The sequence below is a fragment of the Accipiter gentilis genome, chromosome 14, assembly GCF_929443795.1.
Source record: "Accipiter gentilis chromosome 14, bAccGen1.1, whole genome shotgun sequence".
Taxonomy (NCBI): Eukaryota; Metazoa; Chordata; class Aves; order Accipitriformes; family Accipitridae; genus Astur; species Astur gentilis.
In genome coordinates this window covers 33,301,285-33,327,512 of record NC_064893.1, presented here as the reverse complement: position 1 = coordinate 33,327,512, position 26,228 = coordinate 33,301,285, and the positions used below count along the sequence as shown (strand labels likewise).

The window sequence follows — 26,228 nt, the reverse complement described above, 5'->3', positions numbered from 1 at the left end:
GCTGGCTCCTTCCCCTCTTCTGGGACAGACTCAGGCCCCTCAGCTGACGTCTTGCTCTGCAAAGTGTCGTCCAAGCCAAGGCGGGGTGTCTATTAATCATTGCAGAAAATGTAACGCTTCTCACTCTGCTTCACGCCGATGGAGCTAACCTTTGATGGTCATCGTGATTCGGCAGTGATAAAACTCAAATTGGTGCTGTTCATGTGAAAATATCCAGGTTCAGTGGAGATGCAATCTCCTACCTCAGCTTCAAATGGGTGGGCTGAGGTAGGAGAAGACTCTTGTCCACGCCTATGGTGGTGCGAGAGGACATTCCCTTTTCCCTTGACTCCTGAGCGCTTGGACTGCAGGGTGGGGAATTCAGCGATCACCTCAGCCAGGAGGTCTGATCACGGTGAAGGCAGCACTGGCACCCCCCACTACAGCAACTCCTCAGCAAAAGCAAAGTGTCCTTCTACTCTCTTCCTCTCTCAACATCTCCTGCAGAGCAGGTGGACTCTGGTGCCGAGTGCTTCCCTGGCACTCCTGGACAGCCAACTGCCACCACACCTACAAAGCCTATTCATGGAGTTCTTACGGGAAATCCCACCCCTATGGCCACCCCGTGTGCCAGCCGGTTCTGGACGCCGAGTTCGGCCGGTCACTGCTTCACGCCGTGCAGGCGGGATGCCCGGGTGCTGTGCTGTAAGAGCTGAGCCTGACTTCGTCCCCAAAGCTTTTGCGAGAAAGTCGCCCACCGAGCCCCAACTGTGCAGAATATCCTTCTCTTTTCTGCCATTTCCATCCCCCCAACCGCTCCTCGCAGCAGTCCCCCGAGAAAGCTGTGCTTCCATGGCTGACTGAGGCTTGAAAGGGTGTCCATCTTATTTTTAGTGGTCAGCAAAAATACTGCAGTGCACTAGCAAGTTCCTGTAGGCATCCTGTATTACGTGCACTTGGGTGGAAAACCCAAAATGGGAAAGACCTTCTGCGCTCCACAAGTCCCTCTCCAACAGTGTCATGCTGGGCCCAGTGCAAACTGGATGGTGACACTGGGAATTTTTTGAGAGGTGTCCAGACATCCAGTGGGGTAGAGAGGGCCAACATGATTTACAATGGCTTATTTCAATAATTAATTTCAGTGCTCCCGTGTCACGGACATCCCCTGTTTGCACCGTACTCCCTCTGGCAAGGCTAACCCACGGCTCAGCTCCCGCAGCATTTGATTCCCACCTCGGGGATCTGTCGGAGGGGCACAGTGCGGCTGGCAGGGGGCGAGGGGCAGGGAAGAAAAGTGCCCTTCGGCTGGTGAAGTGCCCTCACCTTCCTCCCTGCCTCCAGCCCCGGGTGTTCGGCATGGCGGCCGCCGTGCTCTGGCTGGCTCTGCCACCACCGCGCCCTGCACCTCCAGCACCGGCCTCAGACAACTCCCTGACACATCAAATTCCTTTTCCAGGTTCCCACAGGCTCCCGGCTCCTGCTCCTACATCCTCACGCCGGCCCTACCGCTGCTGACAACGCAGGAAGCCCCTCGGTACGCACCGCTGCCGTGCCCCCAGCCGGCACGGAGTGGGCGCGTGGCCCTGCCAGATGGGCATGGACCACACGCGTGGCACCGCCGGGCAGGTGCGGAGAACACGCAAGGCACCGACGGACAGACCAAGAGCACGTGCGTGTCATGGATGCAGAGACCGGGAGCACACGTGTGGCACCAGCAGACAGACCAGGAGCACACACGGGGCGCTGCCGGGTGGGCACGGAGCACACGCATGGCACCCATGGGCAGACTGGGAGCACATGCCTGTCACCACCGATGGAGAGACCGGGAGCACACGCGTGGCACCGCCGGCTGGGCATGGAGCACGCATGTGGCACTGACAGACCGGGGAGCACACGCGTGCCACGGACGGACAGGCAGGGAGCACACGCGACACTGACAAACGGACCAGGACCACGCACGGCACCCGTGGACAGAGACCACACGCACGGCATCCACAGACAAACCGGCAGCACACGCACAGCGCCACCAGAAACACGGCACACGCGTGTGCCTGCCGGAGGGACGCAGACCCACCAGCTGCCGACTGGGACGCGCGGCCCCGTCTCGCCCCCCCCGGGCCAGCTGTGAGCGCCCACCGCCGAGGACCCCTCGGAGACGGAGCAACGGGACCGTGGCCCGAGCCCCCCCCCCCCCCCCTCGCTCCCCCGCCGCAGTGGCGGGGCTCGGTCACGCCGCGGGACAGCTGCCCGGCCGCCGCCCCCCGCCGCCGCCGCCGCCACCGGGAGGATGCTCTGCCGGCTCCTGCCCGGGGACCGGGCGCGGAGGGCGGGGGCGGCTGCGGGGGAGCGGAGCGAGGCACCGGGGCCGGGGTCCGGCCTTTGTCTCCCGCTCCGGGGCTGGTAGAATCTCGACCGCCCCCGGGGCCGAGCCGGAGAGCGGGGTGCGGTTCTCCCGGTCCGGTGGGACAAACCCATCAACGCCCCCCGCCCCTCCCCACCACCCCCCCCTCCCGATCGAGGGCGCTGCGGGACGATCCCGGTCTTCCCGGCTTCGTCCCGTTTCGTTCCAGGCCGTACCGGCGGGTGGCGGACCTCGTCGCTACCGCTGCCCCCGCGGCTCCTCCCCGGTTCTGCGGCGGCGGCTCGGCAGGTGCCCGCCTCCGCACCCCCCCCCCCACCCCACCCCCCCCCACCCCACACCCCCCCCCCCCGTCCCGCCGCACACGTGCGTCCGCGCCCCGCCGGCCCTTTGTCTGGGACCGGCAACGGGACCCGCGCCCCCCCCCCCGACACCCCGGTGCCGTGTGTGTCCCCCGCTACGGGCCGGGGAGGGGGTAGGCGGGGGGGGGGGGGGGGGGACGCGGACACACACCCCGACCGAGCCGGGGGAGCGCATCCCACCGGCTGCGCTGCGGGAACGGTGGGCGGCCGGCGCGGAGCACGAGGGCCGGGGCTGGCCCGGGGCGGCGGGGTGGTTGGGGGGGGGGGGTGTGGGGTGTGAAGCGGCGGCCCCGGGGCGGGCCGGCCGGCCGTGGGAGGGGGCGGGCGGTGGTGGTGAAGAAGGGGGGGGGGGGGGGGGACGGACCCGTCGTCGTCGTCGCTGCCGCTCTAACAGGTGGGATCCCGCTGAGAGGAGGAGGCGGCCGGAGGGGGGCGGAGGAGGCAGGGACGGGCGGGCGGGCGGGCGGAGGGAGGGAGGGAGGGGGGGGGGGGACGAGCCGGAGCCGCCTGTGATCCTGTGACAGGAGCGGCTGCTGCTGCTGCTGGCGCCGCCGGTGCCTCCCTCCGCCCCGGCTCGCCGGGTCGCTGTCCGAGCCCCCGGCGCTCCCCCTCCCCTCGCCGCGGCTACCTCCCCCCCCCTCCCCTCCCCCTCCCCCCCCCCGCCCCCCCCCTCCCTCCCCTTCCCTCCCTCTCCCTTCCCCGCTCCATCCCGGCCGTCGCCCCCGCAGCCCGTCCCGGGCCGCACCAGCGCCGGCGCCGGCCGGGCTTTCGCCGCGCCGCGCCGCCTTGCTGCCCCCCCCCCCCCCCCACCTCCGGCCGCTCCGGGACGGGGGCGCGGGACCGGGGGGACCGTTCGTTTGCCGCCGCCGCCGCCGTTTGCCGCCGTTTGCCGCCGCCGCCGCCGCCGGCCGGGCGATGCCGAAGCCGCCGCTGCTGCTGCGGGGGAGCCGCCCCGGGGACAGCGAGCTGGGGCGGCAGTTCCGGGACTGGTGCCTGCGCACCTACGGGGACTCGGCCAAAACCAAGACGGTGACCCGGAGCAAGTACCAGCGCATCGCCGAGGTGCTGCAGGGGGGATCCGGCTCCGGCGGCGGCTCCGGCGGGGGGGAGAAAGGCAAGTTCCAGTTCTGGGTCCGGTCCAAGGGCTTCCGCCTGGGAAACGGCACCAGGGAGGCGACGAAGATGGGTCAAGTGGTGGTATATGTGCCGGTGAAAACGGGAACGGTTAGTGCGCTCCGTGCCCCGGGGGCTCTGTGTCTGTCTGTCTGCCTGCCTGTCCGTGTCTGTCTGTCCTCCCCGGGGGTGCGGGCGGGGTGGGGGGGGGGGTGGGGGAGCGGAGGCGGGGGGGGGGGAGGTTTGCCCGGGGCGGGGGGGGGCACCCCCGGGGCCCCTGTCCCCGCCACCGCCGCGCCGGCCCTGTCCCGTCAGCACCGGGCGGCCCAGCCCCGCCGCGCCGCCGGCCGCCGGGAGCGCGCATGCCCCATGCGGGGCGCGACGCGGGGCCCGGCCGCTCCCGCAGCCCCCGCCGTTCCCGGGGCACCCGCCGCGCCCCCCGCCGCCCCGACCCGCCCGGGATGCGGATGGGGAGAGGCGCCCGCCCGGAGACTCGCACCTTCCGCCTCCCCCCCCCCCCCCCCTCGGTCCCCATACCCCCCCCCTCCCCGGTCCCCATCCCCGTCCCCGTCCCATCCGGTGCGGCCGCCGTCCCCGGGCGCTGCCGGCGCGGAGGAGGGGGGGGGGGGGGGAGCGGCGGTGCCCCGCGCCCGCCGCCGTGCACCTGCCCCCGCGGGGGGGGGGGGGGGGGGCCGCGCCGCCGCCCGGTACGGGCCCCGCCGCCCCCCCCCTTCCCCACCCCCTCGCCCCCCCCACCCCCCCTCCGCGCCCCGTCCGATCACGTTCGCCCGGCATTTCCCATCCGCCCCACGGCCGGGGACAGGTCTGCAGTCAAGGGCAGAGAGCGGCGGGGAGGGGGCGCCGGTACCCCCCCGCCGCCCCCGCCGCCACCGCCGCGCCCTGCCCGGCCGCCGCGCCGAGCGGAGCGGAGCGAGCCCGGCCCGCTGCGGCTCGCCCGGCCCCGGCGTCCCGCGGCGCTGCCCGCCCCGGCGCGGCCGCTGCAGCCGGTGCCCCGGGGAGGCGGGGGGGGGTGTGTGTGTGTATGTGTGTGTGTGTGTGCGGGCAGCGGCAGAGCCCGGATTAGGGCAGCCCCCCCGTCACCCCCACACACACACTCCCCCCCACCCGCCCCCCCCCCCCTCCGCGCCTGCCCGCGGGCCGCCGTCCCGGGAAACTCCCCCGCCGGAGCCTCATTGTTCGGCGCCCCGCCGGGCCGGCGGCGCGGGGCGCACCGGCCGCCTCCCTCCCTCCCTCCCTGCCTGCCTGCTGCCTGCCTGCTGCCTGCCGCCTGCCTCCCCGCCCCGCCGCCGCCCGGGGCTGCCCCGCCGCCCCATTGTTCCCGTCCCGAGCGCGCCCCGTTCCCCGGCGCGGAGGGAAACGCGCAACTTTCGCGGCCCCCCCCCCCCCCCCCCAACCACCGGCCCTGCGCGCAGGGGTGCGCCCGGCGCGGCGGCGTTTCCCCGGCCCCGCTGCCCCCGCGCTGCCCGGGGGAGGAACGGGTTTGGGGTTTTTTTTTGGGGGGGGGGGGACACGACACGACGGCCCGCTGCCCCGCCGGGGACCGCAGCGGGCCAGCGGGCACAGAAGGGCCCCGGGAGGGATTTTTTTTTTTTTTTTTTTTTTTTTTTTCCCCTCTCCCCGTCCCTCCCCTCCTCTCCCCGCTGCTGCTGCTGCTGCCGCTGCTCTAAAGGGTGCAGTGTTTTCTGTGCACACACAGACTCCAGCATTGATGTGGCTGGAGGATGCTTCCATTGAGGGCAGCCCATCTGTGGCAAATGCTTCTAAACGCACTATTTACCTCCCATCTGGTCTGCCTTATTATTGGGGGGAGGGGGAAGGGTCATTATTTCTCCCTTTCCCTTCGTGGTGCTCAGAGGCGCCTTTCTTTCTCCCCTTGCAGCCCCCCTCCCCCATGCCATGCCCCAAAAAAATTCTTTGCCATTTTTTTTTGAGACCTCTTCGCGGCCCTCCTCGCCCGCTCGCCCCCCCCAAAGAGCCCCTGCCGAGGGCGGATTAGGAGCGGTACCCCCTTCCGCAGATACAGCACTTCCCCCGGGTCCTCTCCATCTAGCCGGCGACTCTATCCCAGATCTTCCAAATGCTGCAGAGTCATGGTACCCCAGAGAGGCCGAGCCAGACTCCCTCGACCCTGCTGCTAGCTAGACGCCCCCTCCCCTTTGTCCGTGAGGGAGTCCCCAGGGTCAGCAGCTCAACCAGGCCGGCGCAAGCCCGCGTATTCCCAAAGGGCTTCTGCACAGATGAAGTTTCAGCGAGGAGCGCGTCTAGGCCCCCACATCTTCGGTGGCAGAGTCCCTGCAGGCTACAGATAGGAGATACACCCAGGCTCCCGTAAACCAACAAACAAAAAGCAGGCATGCCCTCGGGGGACAACTGAATTTTCCACGGGGCAATACCGCTTATTTCCCAGAGCCCGCGGTGCCTTGCCGGACGTTAGGGCTGGGAGCGCTTTACGGAGCCCCGGGCTGTCGGGAAGACCAGTCATCGCGCTCCCCCAAATCCTCCGGCGACGGGGGGCTGTAGAAGTTGCTGCCTCCCGGCCCCCCTGTCCCGGCCCTCCCCAGCCCCACCGTGCCCCTCTCTGCCGGGAGTCCCGTGGACCGTTTCAGACGGATGCAGTTGCTGCCTTTTGGTTTTGCCTGAAGTGGCTCTCAAATTTAGAGATAACTTGACAGGGATTTTCTTCAGCTCCTGATAATTCAGTGCTCTCTTCATCCTCCGTGGTTTGGGCTGGGCTTGTGGGTGTATTTCATTTCTCTCATGCATGCAGTCAAATAATTCATGAAGCTGATAGGAGCCTTTTGCTCGACAGTAAAGCGTGTATTCTGGTTTAATGCCTGTTCAGCTGCTTTTCCCAAATACTTCTGGAGCGGCGTTTCGGTCGCTTTCTCCTGGCCGTGCTCCTCAGCAACCTGATACGGCTCATCCTGTCCGCTCGTCCTTCTCGGAGCACATCTGCCGGAGAAGCACTGCGCTCGGGACTGTCCCACGGCTGAGGAGACGGGCAAAACACACACAGCCCGGGTGCAGCCGAGGGGCAGGCGGGGGGTGCGCGCCGCTCTGCTGTATCTGCAGGTCGCTACAGGAAATCCGAGGTACCGGGAGTGAAAGCCAGAGGAGAGGTGGTAAAGAGCGCGTAGAGGGCAGCAGTGGGGATAAGATCTTTCCTTCCCCTGACAGGGCTAGGGCCACTCCTCCTCTGGAAAAAAAAAAAAAAAAAATCCCAAACCCCAAAAATAATGACCCCCCAGCAGCAACCTGGTAGAGCTGTTCCTTTTGGCTTACGCACTCTGAGCTGGTTCGTGTATTTTCTGTGCATCCGTAGCGAAAACATAATTAACATGTGGTTATTATTTTCTCTCCTGAGTAACTTTCCCTTGCCCTCCTCCAGGCCTCTCATCAGAACAGGCCTAATCAGATTTGGGTGGCTTGAGAGCTGGGGACTGTGCACTGAGAAGGGGGCATCTGCCTTAGGTGGTGGTCAGAGCAGATGGTGGTCTTCTCAAAGAATGCACTGGGAATAGGAACAGCAGTGCGGACGGATGTCTGGCACAGAGACTGTTCAGATTTCTTTTTCCCAGATGAATGTCCCAAAGATGCTGGACATTTAACACATACAATTAAAAAAAACCCTACGCAGATAAACACATGAGGTTTAGCAGTGTAGGACGTTGTTGTCTGACAGCCCTATCCACGTAGGGGCTGGATGCTGCATCCTTCAGGTCCGGGAGTCGGAAAAAACCCGCGTTTAGGCTGTACTGAGGAGGAGTAGGAGGAGGAGGGTATCTTTGTGTGCTACTGCAGCAAAGACAATGGATACAGCCCAAAGTGCCCACCTCTGCCCTCCTTTCACGTGGCTAACGCGCGCTAAGGTGTAAAACACCTCATTATCCGCAGAGTGGACTGAACCCCGGTAACGGATGCGCAGCACTCTCTCTTCTCCCCAGATTTGCTAAGAACTGTGGGAGAATTTGTTCGTGACAAGGTGCTAAGATGCAGTTCATTATAACCTCGTGTCCCTCTTGTCCTAAGTATTTAGCATCATTTAGACAGTCTTTCTCATACAAATGTCGAGTGAGATGGAGACTCGGCGCAGGGAGAGGGACAGCGCTTTGGTGACAACCGGCGATGCGGATGGGTTTGGCTCCAGCGGCGGGGCGTGCAGGGGAGGGTTAGCCTCAGACTTCGGTTCAGGCAGTTGCTGCGGGAGCGGTTACGCACTCTCTCTAAATCAATGCCGCACTTCGCCGTGCGTGGTGGGAGCTTGTCACAACTCCGGAGCGGTGGCCAGCCTCGCAGGACAGATTCGTCCTGGCAGCCCGTGATACAGGCTGGAGGATTGCGGGATGAGGCAGGGGGGAAGGCTGCTGTCAGACCGGCCCTTCGGGGGCTGTGCGGAGGCTCGGGGATCGGGTAGGCTCTGCAGCGCTGCCCGCATTTCATTTTGCTTTCCTGCTCTCTCCCCGTCCCCTGCAGAGCTGACACGAGGTTCTGGGGTTCCTGTGGGCACTGCTAAAAGGCTGAGGACATCTGTGCGGGTGGGTTGCTGTTGTGGTACAAGTGCAGTTCACCTGTGCTGGCTCCCCTGGAGCCAGATGTTCGAAATTATTTCACAGTCGTGCCTGGTGAAATTCAGCTGAGGAAAGGTACCATAGCCGGGCGAGCGCTATAAAGAGAATTGAAGAGACCAAAAAGCAAAATGGGTGGAGGCCTTTCACTGACAGCAGGAGAATCGTCACACGGGACACCAGATAAATCTGACAGTACAGCCTGTCCCTAAATATGCTTTAGCTCCGGAGACAGGGAGCATTGTGATGTGAAAGCCATGATGCCAGGCCTTGGGACAGCACGGCACAGTGGCAGAACGCTTGAGCTGAGAAGCCGGGCATGTTGGAAAGATGCTGCTCCAACAGCTAATAGAGGCTACATTTTTCCTGGTACAAGTACCCTTCAATGCCCATATTCAGTGCCCCAAAAAGCTGCACATCTATAATCTCTAAGAACATTAGTCAACAGAAGGTTTTCACTATGTGAATAACCACTTAGACTTTCTGTGGGCTTCAAGTGATAAAAAAAAATAAATCAAGACCATTCAGAAGAGCCTTAGACAAGGCAAATGGGCCTGAGGGTATTATCTAAGAAATTCTCTATTGCTTCTACAGCACAAGCCTTACTTAGAGCATACAGACCCTACACCTGCTATGAAATAGCCTACCCCCGAGTGTGCGGGGCAGCGCCGGCTTTGTCAAGGAGCTGAACCGATGGCAGGTTTACATTTCAGTGTGCACTTAGGAGACCGGCACGATGCTGGCCCAGGTGCGTGGTCCCAGCCAATCCAGTCTAGAGAAAATCTACATCAACATCCCTTCCAGGTTTGGCTCCAAGTTTGCACAATGTGAGTCACAGTTTTTACTTCTGAAGCTGCTCATGGTAAGAGTCACAGCAGCAATACCTAGTCCTCTGGGCCTGAGAGCTGGCTTAAGCTCACCAGGCAGCAGCAAAAGCCTCCGGTACCTTTGCACAGTGAATTTAAAGAGCTCTGACGATCTGCAGTTACACAGACTGGCAGAATGAAGTTCCTTGCCGAGCCGGGAGCAGGAGATCTGGCAGCAGAGCCCGTTTCCAGCTCCTGCCCACTCCCACCCCTCTGGGACAGCCTGCCGAAGCCGCTTCTGGGGATAAGGGGGGAAACCAGCATCTAATTCAGTCCTTGCTTTTTTTCCTGCCAAGTCTGCAAGCCTGATTATAAGGCAGCCCCACCGTGGTCGTTAGTATTGCGGTACGGCACACGTGGTGCAGCTCCAGCGGGAGATGCCACCATCCCCAGGCAGCTCCAGCCTCGGGGACTGGCTTTGGTCACTGGCGCTCATCAGACCTGGAGTCGCAACAGCAAAGGTCCCGCATCCCACCACTCCTCCCGGTCCCAGTCCCCTGACAGATATCTGACTGAACAGTTTCTAGAAGAATAATCTCTCTGCCATCTACACTGTACATCCTACGTGATTCCAGAGACATCGAAGGCATTGCTGATCCGAGAGGAACAGCATTTTTTGGATAACTTTCACCCAAAAGTTGTCTCCCTCACCCCACAGTTGCTTTCAGATTTGTGGTTCTTGGTGGGTATTGCTCTGAAGAAGGTAAAAAAGCAAACAAAGCAAGCACAGCTCTGCAAGGCCTTGCTAAATGAAGCTAAAATGGAAGGGAAAGAAATCCAGGTCTGATGAGGTGCCGTTGTTCCAACTCCTCAGGTTATGTCCCACCTTTGCAAAGGAAGAGGGGTGCAAGCGCTGAGGGCCCTGAATGAACGAGGAGCTGAGAGGACTGTCTGTCAGAGCGATATGTAGGCGGTTCTCACCTCTCCTCGCAGGCTGTGACTCAGAGGGGCTTGCTCTGACCACGAGCAGGCAGGGGAATTTGGTCACTAAGGACAGCAGCAGAGCCCTGGAAAGGTGGCCACGCTCCTTTCAATGAGAACTTTCTCAAGAATCTCTTTGTCCAAACCATTCTCAGCAATAATCTCCTGCTAATATAATTTCTTCAGTTTTGTTTTTGCTGTTAGTTAGGCCTGATACGAGCAGTCTGTGAACTTAACGTTGTGGACAATCAAATGGCAGGGAAACCACAGAGGCGTGGAGGAGCATCGATGGGGCGTCCATTCACCTGGCCCACACGGATGCTCTGGCTTCACAAAACCTTGTCTGCGTTGCCGTGACAGAGGAATGCGTATTCATACCTCTTTCTTTAGTGCAAATTAGCAATTACCTTCCCTGATCTCATATTAGCTCTGCCCACCTCTAAAGAATTGCATTGAGATGGGCCAAAGCCACCACTGAGTTTCAGTATCTGATTTAATTAGCTGATTGTAGCGAGGGCAGGTACCTGTTGGCCAAAATCGTCGTCTTTTTTGGAATGCTGCTGACTGCCACTTTTATGGCTGGTGCCAAAGAGTAGCAGTTTATTTGAGGAGAAATAGCTGCAGACTGTATGTGCGTGTATACGGGAGCAGACAGTAGGAGCAGAGGTTTGGCGCAACGGCTTCTTTCCTGCGTGCCTGAGATGAAGGCAGCAGTCATTGGAAGTTAAAGCGGAGGCTGGTTGTGTCTTACCAGCGCGGTACGGGGCCTTTTACGGGATGACTGGTGGGAAACTGAGACACTGCGCGAATGGTTTCTCTCTGTCCTCGCTCTGCTCCAGCTCGGCAGCCCAGGAGGATGCGTTTCCCTTTGGACACGCAGGCAGAGGCAATGCTAGCGGCTCAGATGGACCTGTTCCTTGCAGAGAGGGAAGGGTTGTTCTGGGGAAGGTGGGGTGACTCAGTCTCTGTGGCTCAGAGTTTGGGCTTTCCGCTTCTCAGATACGGTGCTGGGTCGGTGTTACGGGAGTCTCTGGGCTAAAAATGAATTCAGACTCATCAGGCGCCCCCCCCCACCCCCAAAAAAGGATAGTTTGGGACTCCTGGCTTGGCTTGCATTTGAAGGAGCGATCTCAAAGCAAACCCTGAGTCATCCACTCACCCACGCTGTCGAGACATCCAAAACCTGGGTTTCAGCGGTGCGAGCACCATCCGCACCGGTGCCCAGGTACCGACAGGGTGTTCCAGTTTGCAGTCTCCCAGCGCTGGGACAAGCAGCCCAGCCCAGGGGAGCTGGTCCCTTGGGGATGCTTTCGGGTTTGTCATTTGCCATCATCAGTTTGGACTGGTCGTGCGGCTCCCCGAGCCGGGACCAGGCGCGTGTGCCGGGCTGGGAGGAGGCCTGCCTGCTCCCGCTTACCTGCGTCGGGCGTTTGGATCCAGCAGAAAGCCCTTGAGCTGGTGACAAAGGTCTGGATGTGGGCTGGAAAGTACAGTCCTGTCTCTTAGCAACTGGTTCCTACCTCTGAGCTCTCGGAGCCGTGTGTGGGACAGAGAGCATCAGTCACGCTCCTGCTGCAGCAGCAACGCGCCGAGGAGGGGATGGGGGGATCAGGCCGGCTCCAGCCACCACCAAGACGCTTAAAGAAGCTCAGGCATTTCTAACACAAGCAGTCATCTGTGAGTCCTAATCAAAGCTTCGGTTTAATTGCTTTCCTCGTGCCCTTCTCTGCACGGGGAACGGGGCGCCGATTGGCTGGCTGCGGCGGCTGCCTGCCAGCTACCTCGAGAGGCTGCTCCGCACTGCCCCGGCTTTTTTGGTCACAGGGGTGGGGACCAGGGAGGGAGGAGGAAGAGGGAGGACATGGCCCATGTATTTCTAGAAAAATTAGATGTCATAGGGTCCTTCCCTGAACCGCTCTGCACTGCGCTTGGGAATCCCCTGTCCCTCTTACGGACATTTGCATTGCTATTTTCTCTCGCGGTGCTCGGTTCTGCTGTTTCGCCCTCGTGTTTCCTCCTCCTAACCAAAAGCAACTCCTCTCTGGTGAGTGTTTCTCAGAGGCTCCCTTGCCAAGCACTGTTTCATAAACATTTTCACGAATCCTCTGCTTTGTCCTCCTAATTAACCATCCAATTGGCCCCCAATGGAGCCTTCACCTCTCCTGTGAAGATCCTGCTTGCACAGATTATAACCTGTCAGCTGCCAATTTATTCCTCATGCAGAGGGCAGGTTATATTAATTGTCTGGCTCCCCTGCCCCGTTTAGTTTGCCCTCCCTTTCTTCTGCTCCCAGTAGCATCCCTGTTTGGAGACACGGATTCACAGAAAACCAGGGGGACCCAGATGTGAGGCCGCTCCGTATGTCCAACCGGCAGTGATGTGGCATTAGACCAGATGTGATGGGATGTTGCTGGCTTGTGTCAGACGTGGGAGAGGGGTCTCTGTGGATGGATTACCATGACAGAGCATTAAAGAACATGTTTGACTTCTGCTCCCCCTGTGTGTAGTCTCAGTCAAGAGCTCAAAAAAATCCACTTGGTTGTCCCGGGCTAATGGGGAATCCTTCCTGGGTGTTATTTACAAGTCAGAGCTCGGCTTTTGGAAGAGTTGGGGTCCACCTAGTGTGGTTATGATGGAAACAAGCCAGAATACAGAGAGGGTTTACCTGAATGCAGGGAGAGACCTGATAGATTTCCATCGATGTCTCTCTCCTGTGCCCCCCTGCCCGAGCAGAGGCACGTGTGCAGCCCACAATAAACAGGAGCGCCTGCTCTCACCGAGGGTAGCTGTCGTGTGTTTTGCTGGGTTCCTGTATTGGGAAAGGGGGTGATGGAGTCCGACGTGACCATTGTGGTTTGGCACCGTCCGCATTTAAGGCGCAGTATTCTTGAACCCAGCGTGCGCTCACGGGGAGCAGCAGCAAGCGATGTGGTGGTGCTCGGGTGTAAAGTGGGAGATGGACATTTCCAGGCTCCGGCATCGGGGACGGGCTGTGCTGAAGCTACTGCGGCACGGCATGGCTCGAGTCCTCGGCAGTGCCCATACCTGGCGAGGAGGCTGGGTTTTGGGAGGGGAGGGTGTGCAAGCGTTTTACCCCCCCTTCAAACGGCTGCTGAGCTGTCAGCATTTTCCTAGAGGCGCATCTTGCTGTTCCTGTGGGAGTCTCCGACTGTGGCCCACATACTCTGAATTGCCAGGGAACAGGGAGCTGACACCAGGATGTCATGCATCCAGAGCTCAGCATCTCAGCCCGGCCTGACCTTGATTCACTGTAGCATCATTTGTAACTTATTTTACATAATTTCGCTTGCCACTGATGAGCTGAACTGCCGCTGTGGCTCTGTGCCTCCTCCTACTTAGTTTCATTTTGACATCACCGTGTCCTCTCTGTAGGTACGGTGATGTCGCCCAGCTGCCCTAACACTGCTGGGTCTATTCCCAGGAAGAGAGGGGTCACCTTGCTGTGACAGGTAACCTCATCACTTGTTACAGTGCCTTGTCCCCCTCCAACTTGAAAGATTTTGCTTTGGTGGTGATCTTTATTAGATTAGCGCCTCGGCGCTGTGGAGATTGCTCACAGTGATAAGTTACTTCAAGGAAGACCCAGCTGTAAACGTGTTCTGAGTTTGTGGTACAGCTATATATTTTCAATATTTTTTAGATTTCTAGTTTTAGATTTCTTTCATGATGCTATGGAATACAAACGCTCTTCTAATTATAAATGCAGTTTACCATTTCCCCCCCCCCCTTTTTTCCACCCCGGTAGCATGGCCCCCCCAAATCACCTAAACCAAGAACATTATGACATTAGGAAATTGCTACCCATCTTTGCAGATTTATTAAAAAAAACCCATACTCACATTTTAACTGCCTATTTCAAAGTAGTCAGAAATACTCCAACATTATAATAATCCCCAAATAATAATGTCTGTGATACCTTCCCTGTTAGCGAGCCACGGCGCGGCACTTCTCCCGCGCAGGTCACGGCACGCCGCAGAACCAAGCAGTGCAATGGTCCCCAGTTGATGGGTGGGGAAGACCACAGCCCCGGAGGAGCGATTTCCCGGGCAGGTCAGTCGGGTGCTCTCTGCTCACAAGGTTGCAGCAGCCTTTTTCACCAAACCCAAGAGAAACGGTGCTCCAGCGGCAGCTTAGGCTGCTCCACGGCACCTGGTATTTTGTTACCTTTGCGACAGCCTGCTTGCCTGCCCCGTAACCCTGCCCGCAGGCAGCACAGCGCAGGCAGGGCAGTGCCAGCTCCCTGCTCGTTCCTGGCAGGCGGGCACGGGGTCACGTTTATTGGGGAGCTCTGTGCTTACCTCTGCGTGCCAGATTCAGCTGCTCCTCCGGCTTCCCCGGCCGGCGCGCAGCCTGGTGCTCGCAGGGAGGCAGCTTTGCTCTCCTGTGCCGTGCAAAATGTCCTCTGCCGTCCGGGCAGAGCTGGCATCCAAATGACCCTCTCTGCCTGCTGAGCTTCCCCTCGGCAGGCCCGGGATGGAGGGCAGCCCTGTTCCCCAGGGGAGCTGCTGCCCACCAGACCCTGCGCCCACCCATCATCTCCCCTTGGCACTGGCCGGCGAGGCGCCCTGTGGCAAAGGCTGCAGCCCACCTGAGCCCTCTCGGCAGCTGGAGGCAGGGCTGCCATTTCCAGGCTCGCCCCTCCCAGGCTGCTGTGTTTTCATTCCCAGGCCTGGGAGCTGGGAGAGGAATAAGCCGAGGTCAGAGCAAAGGCCTGGACCCATCTCGACGGTTCAGCTGCAGCTGCTGAAAAAGCAGCTCGCTTGTAAGAGGCGCCTGTCCCCCGCTATAAGACATACACCTCAGCTTTGTTTGCCGTCTAAAAATAATGCGCCCGGCTCCCACTCACAAGGAAGTATTTACTTTGGAAAAAAAAAAAAAAGTATTGTGTACAGTTCTGGGTAGAGAAACAATGTGAATGCACCCAGTGCAGGCTGGCGGCCGCCTTGGGCACACCAGTCCGCCGGCTTCTGGCCCGAGTGAACGCGTAGCTTTGGGAAAATGACTTATTCTTTGTGCCTTGGTTTCCCCTGGAGAAATGAACTCTCCTGGGCTGGAGTGATGCTCAGCTGATCAGCAGAGCTGGGGCTGGTTTTACTGCAGTAAGTAGGACTGAGGCTGTAAGTACAGGATGGGGCTTCACATTTGCTTGGTGGTTCGTGCAAAATGACATATAAATGCTTAGCGCAGAGAAACATCATCAACATTTTAGCAACCGCTTTCGCCCCATTTTTCAGCCAGAAATGATCAGAAAAATTTCCCAGCAAAGTATTTCCAGGAGAAAAAAGATCAAAATCTGTAAGTGAGAGCATTTCCCATATTCTTCTGGTGGGTTCTTTTTATTATGAGCTATACAGCTGATATTGTTCTCAGCCTAGCATTTCCCCAGTGCCTATTTCTAAGGCACGCACTGTGCCCGTGGCATGAGGGACAAGAGGAAGAGGGAAGTTCGAGGAATCTAGCTCTTCATTCTCCTCACAGCATTAGCAGAGGGAGCCTGCTGTGGTTTAACATATCCCCCGCAAAAGCTGCTTTCATCCTACACCTAAATACCATGAGGAGTGAACTTCCTAAAGCCCTGGAGAAGTCTAAATATAGAAGCCAATCAAGGGCTGACTTCCCAGAGATGAGAAGTACCAAGAACAGTTTCTTGATCAAAAGTTGTAAGAGTCCATATTGAAATAAAACGTCTGTTTCGGTACTGAAGCCTGTGCAGAAGGAGTAATTGCAGAGGTGGGCTGTCCTCCACGCGCTCACCGCTCCGTCTGCCGGTGGTACCCACGGTGCCGGGCGCGGGAGGCAGCCAGGGAGGTGGTGGGCTGCCCAGGGAAGTGGACTCGAGGTATCATCTCTAAAGCACCTGACGGGGATGTCTCTGACGGCAGGGCAGGATTTCATCCCTTGCTGTATGTTGCAGTTTCTGTCCAACCGCTTTTTCCTGTGCACGTCCGCTCCCCGTTACAGCTAATAATTTTTTTTCAGAAGAAAAATTTCCTTAGAACAAAACACAACTTGTAGGAAATTAGAAAGGCACCTTAAAGAGAAAAGAGCAGCAGAGTGCTCAGTTAAGACACAAACCCAGGTTTGCTAATCTCAAAGCAGGTATGTGACGGCACCTTTGTGCATGCAGCAGAGGGAACCACCGAGGGCTTACAGTAAGGGCGAGGGACGGCTGATTGCCGCAGAGATAGCGCTGCCGGGCATGGGCTGGGGAAACCACAGTCACACCGTGGGGCTGCTCGCTGCAGCGCCGGATGGGAAACCCTGATCCTGACCCGGCTGGGGGGACAGCAGCCATGCCCCGCTGCTGGCGGGCAGCAGGAACGCAGGCAGAGCGAACGATGCTGCCTCTCTCCTGCTTGCAAGGGAGGTGACCTTGAGGGGCAGCTCGATACAGCTGGCCCCAGACCTCCCGATTGGGTGTCCCGGGGATGAGAGCGACAGCAGCCCTTCCAGACAGCAGCAGGAAAATAAGAGTTTAACGTGCCGAGAGATTCTGTACTGGGGCGCGGGGAGGGGGGGAGATGCTGTGGCTGGGAGGTAGAGAGATGAACGCTTTCACGTGAGAAGTATGAGAAGAGGCGAGGGCAGAGGGTCTGCTCCTCGGCCAGAGAACAGAGTGCAGCCATTATCAGGCAGGGCTCTGCTGGCAGGAAGCGGCTTTTGACTCACAGGAAGCCAAATTCGGCTGGTATCGGCCCCTCGCGCGAAGGCCAGGGCAGCATTTTATCTGCCGTGGAGCACAGCAGATGGGGAAGCAGTCGGCGCTCCCTGCCATCCCGCTCCTGCTCCAGCACCCGTGCCCGATGGCCCTCCAGCATCCCCCCCCTCTGAAAAGGGATGATTCCCAGTGGAGCGGGGGCAGCTTCGCAGGTCCCAGGAGAGCTGCCAGCCCCGCTGGAGGAGGCAGAGATTCCCCCCGCCAGCCGGTGCCAGGGCAGAGCCAGGACCCTCCAGGCTGTTGGCCCCAGCCCGGGGAAGGTACCGCGTCCTCCAGCAGACCCAGTGGGTCTGAAGAGGAGCTGGGAGCACTCAGACTTCGGAGCGCCGGCTCCCTGGCTTGCAGCTCGGATTAAATCCTCCCAGATTCTCCCAAATCTAAGCGCGAGGTGGGGAAGGGCTTGCAGGGACAGGGAGCGCTTAGCACAGAGCCCGCTGCTCATCCCTTGGCCTTTCTGTAGAGCTGCCCTGGGCTGGGAGTCTGGTTTCGCACGGGGTGGAGGTCACCGCCGAGGGGATCGGGTGGCAGCTGCCGGCCTTAGACCTGCTGCCCCGCCGAAAACCCGGTTTGCTCGTCAGCGCTGCAGTTTGGCTGTGAACCCCTCTGATTATGACAGTTTTCACCCACGTGCTGGGTATCTGAGGAATGGCTGCAGGGGCCTGTGGAGACCCAGCGGGGTCACCGGGAGCCGAAGGAGCCGGCCAGGTGGAGGAGGCTGGCCGTGGATGCGTGCGGGTGCCGCTGTGGGGCTCTAAGGCAGGGCAGGTCCGTGTGGGAGACACGGCAGGGCTACCGTGGGGGGCTCGGAGAGAAGCAGGCAACGGGCAAGGGCGGCAGGAGCCCGCCCTGTACCCGGGGCCTGCCCACACCCAGGCTCCGGCAAGCTGCCTGCGGCCCGGCAGGCTGCCCGCAGCCAGGGGCCGGGCGTGTCGGGGCCCTGCCCGCAGCCTGAGGCCCCGGCGTAGCCTGTGTGTGTGGGGGGGGGGGGGGGGTAGGCCCGGCCCGCAGCCGGGGCCTGCCCGGTAGCCGGACAGCGCCGGGTGGGGCCCTACGGGAGCGGGGGCACCGGGGCGGGCGTGAGGAGGAGCTCGGCGGCGGGCCCGGCCCGGCCCGGCCCGGGGGAGCGGATTACCGCCGGCAGTGCGCGGCCCCGCCGGTTGCCATGGTTACCCCGCTACCTGCCGGCGGGCCTCAGCCCGGGCCGGGCGGCCGCCCTCCCTCCCCTTCCCTCCCTCCCTCCCTCTCTTCCCTCCCCGCCGCCGCGGCAGATGTCACCGCCGCGCTGCCGGCCGGCCGCGCCCGGCTCCGGGCCCCGCCGCCTCTCCCCGTCCCCCTCACGCCGAGCTGGGCCGCCCCTCACCCTTGAGGGGAAAGGCGAAGGGCCCGGCCCCGGGGCAGCGGCGGGGGCCGCCTGCGGAGGACTGAGGGGAGAGGGTGGGAAGGGGGAGCCCGAGGGGAACCGGGGCGGTGCGAGCGGGCCCCGGGGGGACGGGGGTCGAGCGTGGCCCTCGGCGGCGGGAGCAGCAGGCGGGAGGGAGGGCAGGGCGAGGGCGGGTGCCGAGAACAAAGATGCCGGGGCAGGGGCTCGGCGGGCGGCGAGGGAGCGCTGCCAGCGCCATGGCCGGTCCCCACGCGTTGCCCGTCCTCTTCCCTCACCCCAGGACATCTTATCTGCCTGAAATGGCTGTCGCCTCCCGTTGCTCTTCACCGGCCTCGGGGACGATGGCCAACTGCTTCCCGGGGGGAGCGGGGCGGTGAGGCCACGCTGGCCCAAAACAGCAACCCCGCGGCACGGCTCTCGGCTGGAAATAGAGCCCGGTTGCCTGAGAGCAGGAGGGGGCTGCGATGCGCAGCGGGACGGCTGCGTGGGAGAGCGGGAGGTGGGGGAGCCGAGGACGCCGGGGGTGGTGGTGAGATGGAGCAGGGGGATGTGGAGGACAGAGGAGGTGTGGGGGGACACACCGAGGCACTGGGGCGAGGCTGGAGGGGGTGGCTGACGCGGAGGGCAGGGGGACGTGGGGCTACAGGGGCTCGTGAGGAGGAGGCAAACGAAGAAATGTGGGCCTAGAGGAGGTAGGGAAAACAAAGGACACTGGGGAGGAAAGAGACCTGATGGGAAACCTGGAGGAGAGGAGAGAGAGCGTTGATGATGGCTGGGAAGGTGGGGAGGAGGTGGGAGAAAGGGTGGGCGAGACCTGCGGGACAGGGTACGCAGGGAAAGGGAGGAGAGACCGGCAAGGAAGAGGGAGAAACTAATGCTGGGCAAATGTAGGGAAAAAGAGGATGCCCGTAGGGTGGCAAAAGGACTTCCCCTCCTCAGCACCTGAAATGCTGCCCGCTCCCGAGCACTTAATGTCAAGGCTGAGCTTTGCTCCTGAAATCTTTTACTCATTTTGGGGGCAGGTGACTTCCAATAAAGCTCCAACACCAGCCTCCCTTATTCCCATCCTTCTTCCCAACTGAATTTTTATTGCTTTTTAAACCTAAGGGGTTTTAAGCCATTCTGAGATATTATGGGCTCTGACTCATGCCATGAATACTCTGAGCAATACTGGGTGTGGAAGAAGGAACCAGAGGGGCGTGGGCCCTCGGAGAGGTAGCCTATAGCACGTGTGTCCTCTTAAAACCTAGGTCAGCGTTTGGTTATATTGCCAGATATAAACCTCTGTAATCCTAGAAGCACCGACTTGATACAGCGTCTTATATCCGGTGGCTTTGATACCGCTTGCATCTCACCTGCTTTCCAGCGCTAAATAATCATCACAGGGAGAGAAGTCACAAGGCTGATGAGGGGCTGGAGGGACACGAGGAGTCAGGGGAGGGTCGCTGCAGGGAATGGGATGTCGAGGAGGCAGCTCCGGCATCCGGCATCCAGCCGGAGTGGAGAGGAAGGCAGCGCTGGATGAGTAGAGAGGCTGTAGCGATGCCCAGACCCTGAGGTTACCTTAACTGCATTCATTCTGAAACCAAGGAGGAAATAGAGAACCGCTGACCATGCAGGGAGGAGGGTATTAGTTGGTTGGGATGGCCCTGGAAATAGTGATTTGTGTAGAGGGTTGGTTACAACCTTAATTTTGAGGGCTCTGCTTGTTGCATCTGAGTGTGCGTTTCTCCTGATGCATTTTCCTTTGTCCTGTTTCTGTAATTATCCTCATGTCAACCCTGCTCTGAGGATTATTGGTCAGTAGGAAGCCTCCTAATGCCCGCTCCTCCTTGGCAGGGGAATACCCATGCCCTCGATTAAAGTGAAACTCCCGGAATGGTGACAGAAGAAATTAGATCTATATTCCTCAAAGACACTCCCTCGGGCGAAGTTTCCCGACCCCCACCACGGCAGCACTGCCACCCTGCCCCTTGTGTTCGTTCTCAATATTCTCTTTGTTACAGCCACCTCTATACACTGCTCAGGGCTCCCTGGGGAAGGCAGAGGTGGTTTGTGTTGGAAAATCCTCATACCCGTGTCCCAGGAGAGCGCACCGACCCCATCCCACTGCAGTCTGTGCCCAGTACAGGCAGTCTCTGTTCCAAAATTGGGGTGAGGAGCCAACTTTAATAGGTAGCGCTTTACATTAAAAGACCGCTTCCCCAAGATGTTGGGTAGTCTTTAGCAGAAGGCGGTCCCTCTAAATGATTGATTTTTGAGAGTCCCTTGACTGGTGGCTTAAGAGCAGCATTTATTCAATCTATAGACCGTATAAGATACACAGAACCCAATCACCAATAACAACAAAAAGTAGAAGTTATGAGATTGGGTGTTCCCTTTGCATGCAGACCTCCGCCAGCCTCTGCCCGCACTCACAGGTGCGTGAATGCACGTGAAAAAGATAGTTTGCAGGTCATTTTGATGTGCGGGTTGCTGCTCACCAGCCTGGTGTGTACCAGCTGGATGGCACCCATGCATACCTTTTTGGAAAGCAGGCCTCAAAGGGAGGTATATGTATGTATATGTATATATAATATATATATTTGTATACATACCGCTGTCTATGCAACAATGGCATTTTTTCGAGGAGCAAGCTAAGCGACCTCCTGAAGCCTAGCCCTTTTTCGGTACTCCCTGCCATTACAGTAGCCACCGACCACCTCCCATTAGCACTCCCCGCTCTGGTGCTTTGTGCCGGAGCACCGTTAGCAGCTGCCGGGTACCAAAGGCTGCCTCCCCTTCCCGCGGCACACCCTGCCAGTGTGAGCTGACACCGTTGGTGCCAGTCAGCTTGGAGGAGCACTGCTCCCCACACTTCCCACTCCCACCAGTCTGTCACCGCTGCCGTGTGGCAGAATTACTGCCTCCTGCTCTCCAGCACATCCTAACACACAAAGAGCTGTGCTGCTGCTGCCAGCGCTCAGCTGCTCTGCGTATGCGAGAGAGGGAGGGTGCCTTGGAAAGGTCAGTGCAGGGAAGAAGGGCGATTCTGTCTCCTTCCTTTAGGGGCCGTATCCTGGCATCAGAGTGAAACCTTGTCCTGCCGGCTGATCTATATCCATGGGGACTGCAGCCAGCGAGGGTGCCCCATGTCATAGGGCTTCCCGGGATGGTTTAGTACCATGTGCAGGTCCAAACAGCTTCCCCTGCCTGCTCTCCCGCCTAGCAAAATCATCCCAAATTGTGAGAATTGAATTTCTTGATTGATTGTGACTCCACTCTGGACTCTTCCCTTGTTTTTGTTCCTGGCCCAATTTCACTGGCAGCTTTAGCAAGCAGCACAACAGCAGCAGCCGCCACTGCCCTGGCTACAGCAGGATCCTCCCTGGAGCACTGTTTAATTTATCTCCCACATCCCCCGTGCCCAAGGCAGCCCGGGGCTGGAGCACCACGACTCTGCCCCCTCCAACCATATTAGCCCCGGGCCGATCTCGTCACCCCTGTCACCCATTGCTGACACTAACTCAACTTGCCTGCACTGTTGTAGGGGGCAGATGGACTGTCGGAGCCCGAGGGCATCTCTCTGAAACGCGTGGCTGTGGTGGAAGATTTCTTTGACATCATATACTCGATGCATGTGGAGAGCTCATCGGAGCCGGGCAAAGCACCCAAACATGCCGGGCAGAAGAAAACCTACCGAGCGGTGAGACTCCCCCTTCGTGTGCCCTGGGCAGCGAGGGGATGGGAGCGAAGGGGGCAGAGGGGCCGTGGGAGTGGGCATCCCATGGGGATGAGGACGGGAATGGGAGGGCAGGTAGAAGCAGAGCCGCTGGCGGGAGACAGAGGTGAAGGAGACTCCTGTTTGCCTGTGCGGGGAGGCGTGAGAAAGGAGTCGTTTAAAGGCAGAGCAGCTGTGCTCCGGAGACGGGAAACAGGGCTGCAGTGGCAGCACAACGGTACGGCTGCTGGGAGAGGAGAGACCAAGTGAATCATACAAAGACAACTGTACATGTCTGGGGGGAAAAAAGAAAAAGAGAAATGCTCGGTATTACTGATGGGCGAGGAGATGTTTGCCCACTCCCCTGCACCCTCTGCTCTGTGCCATCTGCCTCCCTGTCTCCCTCAGCCAGAGGGAAATGTCTTGTGTGGGCCTTGAAGGGCAAGAGCAGCCAGAAAGGGGGACTGGGGCACGGCCAGAGCCCGCCTCTCTTCCCCAGCTGAGTGGATGCTCTCGCCACCAGCCCGTGGCTGGGTTTGTTCCGTTACAAAATGGAGGCAGGCACCGAGCTAAGTCTCGTCAGGTGCTCCATGAATGCTGAGAACCAGCTCTATCCATCCTGAAACCACTCTAGTTAGGTCAGGAATAATTTAGCTTGAAGTGTGCTTCTCCAGGGAGCTCGCTGTTTCTCCTGACTCTGCACAGCCCTTCAATGCAAACATTTGGGCTCTCCTTTTACAAGAAGAGCTGAATTTACTGTCCAAAACCAAGCTACACCCTTGAATCCCACAGCCCCAAGGACCAGGTCGCTTAGAGACAGAAGTGGCTGGCTGGCAGCTCGTGTCTCTGGTGTATACATCATCTTGGAGAGGTCTGTGCGGGCTGCCCTGGTCTCTGCGATGATGCTTGAGATTATGCAGGGCTTGGTGCGCTGCCGGAGCCGGCTCAGGGGTGGAGTCTGTCCTGCCTGTCCTGCCTGCGTATGTCGCTGGATCCATCCACGGCTGTTCGTGCTGGCGGTGCCGGAGGGGCAGCCCAGTGCCCTGCAGCCCCCCCCGTGTGCGACAGGACCCTCCGGGGAGCCAGGCTCTGCGCTCACAGCTCGTGGCACTGCTCGGCACCCTGCACGCTCGACTCCCGCCCCTGCGGCAGAGCGAGGGGCCAGGGGCCGGGGCACACGCTGACCCTTCCCGGCCAGGAGCAGGTGACCTCTTTATAGTCCGGGTGGGGGGGCAGCCCCACCAGCACAACCACAATTCAAAAACTGCCCCCTCATTTCCCCAGCAGACCACTCCGACCGTCCCCTAATTCCTCCAATTCAGCTCTCTGGAGGACTAATCTGTGCCCTGCACAGCCCCGGGGGAGCAGGCTGGATCCGTCTGTTTTCCCAGGCCTGCTCGCAGCAGTCAGAGAGCTTCACGCTCCACCCCTCCGTCTCCCTCTTGAGCTGAGATCATCACATTAGCAGTGTGTATCCCCTCCTGACCTGGCAGGACGCTGCTGGCTGGGCTGGCTGGCCTCGCTCATGCCCTGTCTCCCTGGAGCGCCTTTGCAGCCGGGTCCGGAAGGTGAAATGCTGCATAGCACACCCCGCGCCACGGCTCGGGCGCACAAAGGGACGCTGCTGGGCGGTCAGCTCGGGGGCTTTGGTGTGCCCTGCCGTTTCTCTCCCTCTCCCTTTCCCCACCGTTTCTGATTAGAGGCATGGGAGAGTTTGCCCTTGTCCATGACCTCCGGAGGGAGGCAATCAGAAAAGGAGTTTGGATGGGAGATAACTCATCAAGGAAGCTGTCTGCTCTGCAGAGCATCAAATCAGCTGAGAAATAACAACTGTATCACTAAAATTAGCTGAACATTTGCAGCAGAGACCGTGGGCTTGCTGGAGCAAAAGAGGCAGGGAAACTGGGCTCAGCCCCACGGGCAGCACAAAGGGACAGTTCCCTGCCTGCGCCACAATACCACGTTTGCCACTGGCAATTTTCAGGCCCCTAATTTCCGTGTTTCTGTGGGAGTCCCTAGAGCTTGTGCGTTGATAAATATCGCACCGAGGCAAGGGCTCAGCCGGGCAGCCACTCGGTCACAACGGAGCTCGGTGGGGCTGTAGGTAGATAGAAGGAGAATCCCATGAGGACCAAGCAGTGCTGCATCCTCCATTTGAAGGGCTGGGACAAGGTCCCTGCCTGAACTTTCCACCCATCTGGCATTAGCGTGTATGTAAAACCTCGGGCTCTGCTGCCGCTCAGTGGAGATAAATGTCTCTCCCTCCCACCGCAGCGTCGGGTCATGGGGCTGCTTTAGCCATCATCAAGCAAACCCTCTGCCCTCTGCCCCATTGCCCTTCTTCTATAGCGTTATTTTATTCCAAGCTTAAGCGTCGCCCTTTCCTGTAGGGTAGAAAAATGCTTGGAATTTAGGTATTTTTAATTTTCGTCAACGAAATAGGGCGGGAGGATGATGCCCACTGGCCGGAGGAGGGGGATCAGGATGTCCTGGGCTGCCCTCCTGGCTCGGCCCCGTCACCAGCCATCGCTCGCGAGGTGTCTGGTTGCAGCCCTGCTTCCCGTTCCGAGCCCCACTTCTGCCGGGCTCGCAGCCCTGAGGACTGGCACAAACAATTGAATTTCTGTCTGCTTTATGACCCCACTTGTAAGTGCTGTGACCCCTGCTGGGGTCACGGCCCCTGGTTTGGGAACCGCCGTGCTAGGACAAGTCACTTAGACCAAACAGGATGGGTGATTAACCGTAGGAACCAACCCCAAAGTAAGAGGTGGGCTCTCCACCTCTTAATGCCTTCCAATTAAGACCAGATGTCTTCCTGGAAGATGTTTCAGGCAAACCGCAGGCTACTGGGCTGCAGGAGAACCTGGGTGAAGTTCCCTGACTTGTGCTACACAGGTCAGACTCCGTAATTTGATGGTCTCTTATGGCCTTAAAGAAATCTACATTAAAATTGCCTCATCCCTTCTCCAAATAACCTAGTCTTGATCTTTAGAAATACTGTAAAATTGCTGCTGGCAGGGATTAATTGGAATAATAGGACTTTGTGATAGCCAGGCACCTTCTGTGGGTGCTTAGGTCTGGATATAGTGTTTAACTTCAAGCATCCGAGTTTTAAATATTTATCCATAGCTTTTCCTGATCTGTAAAATACAAATATCACACAAAGGTTCAGGAGACTTAATTCATTACTGTTTGTAAAAATGTTTTCAATTCCCTAGATAAAATATGTCACAGAAGTGCAAAGTATTATTAACAGTAATTGATTGTCATTGTGGGAAAAAGTGACCTGCCCTTACAAAAGATTAATGGATTCTTCAGGTTACTGGTGTGATGGTAATTAACAATGCAAACGGAGCTGACGGAGACCTTACTTTCTCATTTGATTCTTACACGTTCGTAGTTTCGCTCTTCCCAGACTCCGAGGAGGAATGGAAAAGAGTTTCTGGGAAGGTACGGCTACACAGGGAATCCAGAGGTCTGTCTGTTTACATCTTGGTGCCTCTCTGACACACCAGTTACCCTCCCATAATGTTCCTCCATCAACAGTTGCTCCGGAGGGAGGGATACAAGGATCCCAAGACTGGGCTGAAGGGAACGATGTGTGATGTGTTGCTGTGAGTCGTTGATGTTCTTGGCTAGGCTGAGCAGGCGAGGTGGGAGGGTGCCCGTGGTCTCCTGCGCCCTCCACCCGGCTCTCCGCTAGTCATTCTCACTTGCCCAGGACATACAGCTGTCTCGTTGTTTTCCCAGATTGCAGAGACCTATGCTTTTCTCCCAAGAGAAGCTGTGACCAGGTTCCTGATGAGTTGCACCGAGTGCCAGAAGAGGATGCATTTCAACTCCAACGGACTGGAGCCCAAAGGTAAAGGCAAATTACTTCTGCCAGCAGAGCTGACACAGCATTTCGTACCAGTGTGGTATCACAGATAGCTGTCAGGATACTGCCTCATCGATGAGATACTTCTTAACCTAACGGGTTTCCTAACTGGTGTTATTTTTCATGCACTTTTATAGCCAAGTTGAAAGAATTGCTTAAATCTGGTTTGTCTGTCACTGTTTTTAGCTTAGAGAGCAGAAGCAGTCTGGCTTTCTTTCCGAGCTTCCCCAGTGCAACCATACAAAGCGTGGGTCAGAAATATTGCAGATACGTCTGCAATCAACCCGAAATCATATGTGGGTGGAAACTTCGATTTCTGAAAAAATGTGACCTAAAGTTTTTCCT

At 59.0% G+C, this 26,228-nt stretch overlaps 1 protein-coding gene across 2 annotated transcripts in view; it reads left to right on the top strand.

Annotated features, from left to right (window-relative positions):
• Nucleotides 1-3,536: 3,536 nt before the first annotated feature.
• The window catches only part of NOL4L (nucleolar protein 4 like), a 66,248-nt gene continuing 43,556 nt past the window's right edge, over nucleotides 3,537-26,228 (top strand). The window contains exons 1-3 of one of the 2 annotated variants that reach the window (XM_049816664.1): nucleotides 3,537-3,924; nucleotides 21,836-21,991; nucleotides 25,757-25,868. In XM_049816664.1, coding sequence (XP_049672621.1) covers nucleotides 3,616-3,924; nucleotides 21,836-21,991; nucleotides 25,757-25,868 — 577 coding nt within the window. In that variant the 5' untranslated portion in view covers nucleotides 3,537-3,615. Of the gene's footprint in view, nucleotides 3,925-7,901; nucleotides 11,864-21,835; nucleotides 21,992-25,756; nucleotides 25,869-26,228 lie in introns of those variants that run through there. The other variant, XM_049816665.1, reaches the window with a different exon arrangement.